We start from the raw sequence: 5586 nt of genomic DNA, 5'->3' as shown, positions 1-5586 counted from the left end.
TTAAGAGTAAAGGTTTAAAATTTAAAGATAAAGTGCTCACTCAATTTCTCAGTGAAGTGGATACCGTTGCCCCGTGGTTTGCGGTCTCGGGTAATCTTACTTTGTCCTGTTGGGATAAACTAGGAAGGGATCTAGATCGAGCCTGGGAGGAAGGCACCCTGCAGGATAGGAGGGGAAAGACAGGGATCAGAGGCATGTGGAAGATTATTCGTGGTTGTTTAACTAGCGAAGAGTGTCATTCGGCAATACAAGTAACTACAGAGGCTCTGGATTTAATAAAAGAGATGAGATCAGAGACACAGTCCACCAGCTCAAGATTGGGGAAGGAAGGAGAGAGACAGAGGTCAAAACAGCTGTACCCTAGTTTAAAGGGTCTAACAACTGATCAAGAGTCAGAAACTGAGGACAGTTCAGACACTGAATGGGAGATGGAAGATCTAGAAGAAGCTATACAAGAATTGTTGGCCAAAATGGAGAAGTGTGAGGCCCGTAAGAAAAGGAAGTTAGATGGTAGAAAAAGGAAGGAAGTAGGGTCTGGCTGCAAGAATGAGGAGGTAGATGTGATAAGGAGGGTGGAGCCTTCTGCTCCTCCGCCATATGCGGAAGTGTCCTTGCGGCCATCGGGGGGTGCACAGGCGTCGGCCTGCACCTTTTGTCCACAGACTTGGCGAGAGGCAGCGGTTGCCTTTCCCGTTTTTGAGGACGTCAATCAGCAGAGGTATCATGAGCCCCTTGATTTTAAGGTCTTAAAGAATTTGGCTGACTCTGTACAAGCCTATGGCGTTAATGCCTCTTTCACCCTAGCTCAGATTGAGAGGCTGACCCATTCAGCCATGACGCCATCAGATTGGATGTCAACTGTAAAAGCCTGCCTCACTATGGGGCAGTATCTTGATTGGAAATCTTTATATACTGAATTTGCTCAGCAACGGGCCAGAGATAATGCAGCCCAAGGTCAGGCTGCCTGGAGCTTTGATATGCTCATGGGGCAAGGACAATGGTCGAACAATCAAACAGCTTATCCTCCACAAGTTTACGCACAAATAAATACTATAGCTGAAAAGGCATGGAAGGCATTGCCTAATAAAGGAGAAGTTTCTGGTAATTTAACAAAAATAGTCCAAGGAGCAACAGAACCTTTTTCAGATTTTGTGGCTAGGATGATGGAGGCTGCAGGCAGGATTTTTGGAGATCCTGATACTGCCATGCCTCTTATACAGCAGTTAATCTTTGAGCAATGTACCAGGGAATGTAGGCAAGCAATTACCCCCTGGAAGGCTAAAGGATTGACAGCCTGGATGAAGGCTTGCAGGGGGATAGGAGGACCATTGTCCAACGCTGGCCTTGCAGCCGCTGTCATGCAAATTTCAAAAGGGAAGGGAAGTACTCCTGGAGCTTGTTTTCAATGCGGCCATACGGGACATTTAAAAAGGAACTGCCCGAGAGAGGAAGGAGAATGAATTCAAAGCCAAGCCCAAGTTTATGCCCGAGGTGCAAGAAAGGAAATCATTGGGCTAATGAGTGTCAATCAGTTAAGGACATTAATGGTCAACCTTTAACCACTGGAAATGCAGGAGCACGCTCAAAAAACGGACAGAAGGGCCCAAGACCCCAGGGCCCACAAATATATGGGGCCATGGAAGAACAGAGCGACCAGGTACACAGTTTGCCCAGCATGAGACCCCTCGGAGGGCCACGTCAGGCTCTGCAGGGCTGGACCTCCGCTGCACCACCCGAATCGTATTAACACCTCAAATGGGGGTGCAGCCAATAACCACTGATTTTAAAGGCCCCCTTCCCCCAGGGTCAGTGGGCATCTTGTTGGGAAGATCCTCTTCAGCCTTGAAGGGCTTGATAATTCATCCAGGGGTTATAGATCAAGATTATGAAGGAGAAGTGAAGGTTTTGGTTTCTTCCCCTCAGGGTATTTCAGCAATTTCCCCTGGAGATCGTATTGCCCAACTTTTGGTCCTACCTAGTCTGCATGAACTGTATCCTTCCAGAGATCGGAAAAGAGGATGTGAGGGCTTTGGATCCACCAGGGTGGATTCCATGTTTTTTAGTCTTGATTTAGAACAACGCCCATTGATTGAAATCAGAGTAAATGGAAAACTTATTCTGGGACTATTAGATACTGGAGCAGATCGCAGCATCATAGCCCTGAAAGATTGGCCAAGAGGATGGCCTGTCCAGTCCTCTTCCCAGACTTTACAGGGATTAGGGTATGCCAAGACCCCAGATATGAGTGCAAGAAACCTCCCCTGGGAAGACCAAGAAGGACACCAGGGTCACTTCCAACCATATGTGCTGGAGTTGCCTGTTAGTCTGTGGGGAAGGGATCTTCTGAAGGGCATGCAGTACCGCCTCACCAATGAATATTCCTTTAATTCTCAGAAAATGATGCAAGATATGGGATGGTATCCTTCCAAGGGATTAGGAAAGAATTTACAAGGCAGATCACAACCTATAAAGATTATGCCAAAAACTGATAGAAGGGGTTTGGGTTTTTCCTAGGGGCCACTGAGGAGGGTATTCCCATTACCTGGAAGACAGAGGATCCAGTATGGGTTCCTCAGTGGCCACTCTCCTCTGAGAAGTTACAAGCAGCTAAACAATTAGTAGCAGAACAATTATCCATGGGTCATATCCGACCCTCAGTTTCTCCCTGGAATACTCCTATCTTTGTGATTAAAAAGAAGTCTGGAAAATGGAGGCTACTACATGATTTGCGTGCCATTAATCAGCAAATGCAGATCATGGGCCCAGTCCAGCGTGGGCTGCCACTCCTATCTACTTTACCAGCCGCATGGCCCATAATAGTTATTGATATAAAAGATTGCTTTTTTTCCATTCCTCTATGTGCCAAAGATAGTGAGAGGTTCGCATTTACTGTCCCATCCTGTAATCATGAGGAACCTGATCAGAGGTTCGAGTGGATAGTCCTGCCTCAGGGCATGGCAAATAGCCCTACTATGTGTCAATTGTATGTGGGTGAAGCCATCGCTCCCCTAAGAAAAATTTTTCCAGATTTGAGATGCATTCATTATATGGATGACATTTTGCTTTCAGCAAAAGGTGAATTAGTTTTAGATCATGCCTATGAAGAATTGATTAAATTATTGAAACAAAGAGGGTTGTTTATTGCTCCTGAAAAGGTTCAGAAGGAAAGTGTGGTTAATTATTTAGGAGCACGAATCGGACCTGAAAAAGTAATGCCTCAAAAGGTTGAGATAAGGAAAGATAATTTAAAAACTTTGAATGATTTTCAGAAATTATTAGGGGATATTAATTGGATAAGAAGTTATTTGAAGCTGCCAAATTATGAATTAAAACCCCTATATAATATTTTGATAGGTGATTCGGCACTTGATTCCCCTAGGCAATTAACAAAGGAGGCAAGGGAAGCCCTGGATAAAGTGGAAAAAAGGTTACAGAGTGCATTTTTGCAGAGATGGCAGGAAGGCCAACCCATCACCTTATGTATAATTGCCACCTATGGTCAACCTACAGGGTTGTTGTGGCAGGAGGGTCCATTATTGTGGATCTATCCAAAGAGTTCTCCAAATAAATCTATAGAACACTATCCTACTGCAGTTGCTGTTTTAGCCTTAAGTGGCATCCAGCAATGTTTACAGTTTTTTGGAACTGGCCCTGCCAGTATTATAGTTCCTTATTCTAGCCATAAATTAAAGTGTTGGATGGTACCATAGATGATTGGGCTATTTTACAATGTGGGTTTAATGGAATAATTGATAATCATTATCCAAAACATCCTTTGTTATCATTTTTTAAGGAACACCCTGTAGTATTTCCTAAAATTACTTCTGCTTTTCCCCTTAAGGGAGCACCAAATATTTTTACTGATGGTTCCAAGACAGGCTGTGGAGCCTATATGGTAGAGCAGCAAGAACCTGTACTATGTCAATATCAACCAGATTCTCCTCAAATTGTAGAATTAAAAATTGTTGTAGAAGTGTTTAAAAAATGCCCTTTTGCGTTTAATTTGATTTCAGATTCAGCTTATGTAGTTAATGCAGTAAAAATTTTAGAAATTGCAGGCCCTATTAAAAGTAGTAGTACTGTGCATATTTTATTACAAGATTTACAAAATTTGATTTGGCAGAGAAAAAACTCCTTTTTTATTCAACATATTAGAGCTCATACAGGATTACCTGGACCCCTGAGTAAAGGGAATGATGTGGTAGATCACTGGACGAGGATGGAATGTATTTTTTTAAGTTCATCCTTAGATCTTGCTCGACAATTTCATCAATCCTTTCATGTAAATGCAAAAACCCTACAACAAAAATTTCATTTGTCTAGAGCAGATGCTAGACAAGTGGTCTTAGATTGTCCTCAGTGTGTAGTGTTTCATCACCCTCCCAGTGTGGGGGTTAACCCTAGAGGACTGTTGCCACTTAAGCTCTGGCAAATGGATGTTACCCACATTTCAGAATTTGGAACTCTAAAATATGTTCATGTATCAGTGGATACATGCTCTGGGGTTATACATGCTACACCATTGACTGGAGAAAAGGCTCGTAATGTAATTACTCATTGCTTGGAAGCCTGGGCTGCGTGGGGAAAGCCACAGCAGCTGAAAACAGATAATGGACCAGCTTACACGGCTCAAACTTTTACCTCTTTCTGCAAGTGTATGGAGACACAGCTTAATCATGGATTACCCTACAATCCTCAAGGTCAAGGTATTGTGGAGCGTGCACATCGCACTCTAAAAAAATGCTTACAAAAACAAAAAGGGGGAATAGGCCATAGCCGCACCCCCAAGGAAAGAATATCCTTGGCCTTATTTACCTTAAATTTTTTAAATTTGGATGCTCATGGTCGTTCAGCGGCTGAGCGACATTATGATTCTCAAGGACCGTCTAAAGGCATGGTGAAATGGAAAGATGTGTTGACGGGCTCCTGGCGAGGGCCTGATCCCGTGCTGACATGGGCACGAGGTTCTGTTTGTGTCTTTCCTCAGGATCAACAAGATCCAGTGTGGGTACCTGAACGCCTAGTAAGGAAGATTCGCCATGGGGACCTTCCCGAAGATCCTGAGCCTAGTGATGGTGCTAATGGTGATGTCGGGGATGGCGGAACCAAGATGGGGGACTCTGTCGGTGTTTCCAAGACCAATGCCGGTGATGCATGATGCGAAATTGGTCCGGAAGGTTTGATACCTTGATACGGGAATTACGTGTTTCCATCACCATGGTGAATTCTACGCGAGTTGACCTGTCTCTCGCGGAGAGCCTATCTTCTTGGATTCTTCAAGCAATGCATCATCTTAAAAAGTGGGTGGGTATAGGAGCACTAGCTGTTGCCCTAGTGGGCGTCTGTGTTCTCTGCCTGTCTTGAATCTGTTGTATGGTCAGGGCCCAGAGATGTGAGAGGGCGCTGGTAGTGCGTGCCTTTCAGGCCATTGAGGGGAGGTGTATCTCCACAAGCATGGCTGGTAGCTTTGAAGCATTAGTTGCGCTCATTACCCCAAATTTTAGGTCTGGACAGCCCTTGCACCCCTGGAAGCCTATAGGTTTCATTGCACACGGGATGGGTGTCTATTCCATTTTCCTTGGGCCA

At 44.4% G+C, this 5586-nt stretch overlaps 1 protein-coding gene across 1 annotated transcript; it reads left to right on the top strand.

Moving 5' to 3' along the window:
* Positions 1-470: 470 nt before the first annotated feature.
* LOC114616092 (igE-binding protein-like) lies at positions 471-5158 on the top strand. The gene is made up of 2 exons (XM_028761620.1): positions 471-1251; positions 4854-5158. The coding sequence occupies exons 1-2, from the start codon at positions 471-473 to the stop codon at positions 5156-5158; spliced, it is 1086 nt and encodes a 361-aa protein (XP_028617453.1).
* The last annotated feature ends 428 nt before the right edge of the window (positions 5159-5586 follow it).

Source organism: Grammomys surdaster, unplaced genomic scaffold (assembly GCF_004785775.1).
Source record: "Grammomys surdaster isolate TR1022 unplaced genomic scaffold, NIH_TR_1.0 272421, whole genome shotgun sequence".
Taxonomy (NCBI): Eukaryota; Metazoa; Chordata; class Mammalia; order Rodentia; family Muridae; genus Grammomys; species Grammomys surdaster.
The sequence above is the reverse complement of the archived record's forward strand: the minus strand, read 5'-3'. Positions and strand labels throughout refer to the sequence as shown.

Bases quoted from the DNA above. Each gene is read 5' to 3' on its own strand.
- LOC114616092 (XM_028761620.1), top strand. From the start codon at position 471: ATGGAGAAGTGTGAGGCCCGTAAGAAAAGGAAGTTAGATGGTAGAAAA. The intron at 1,252-4,853 runs GTAGGCAAGCAA...ATGGTCGTTCAG, and splicing joins TGAGCAATGTACCAGGGAAT to CGGCTGAGCGACATTATGAT.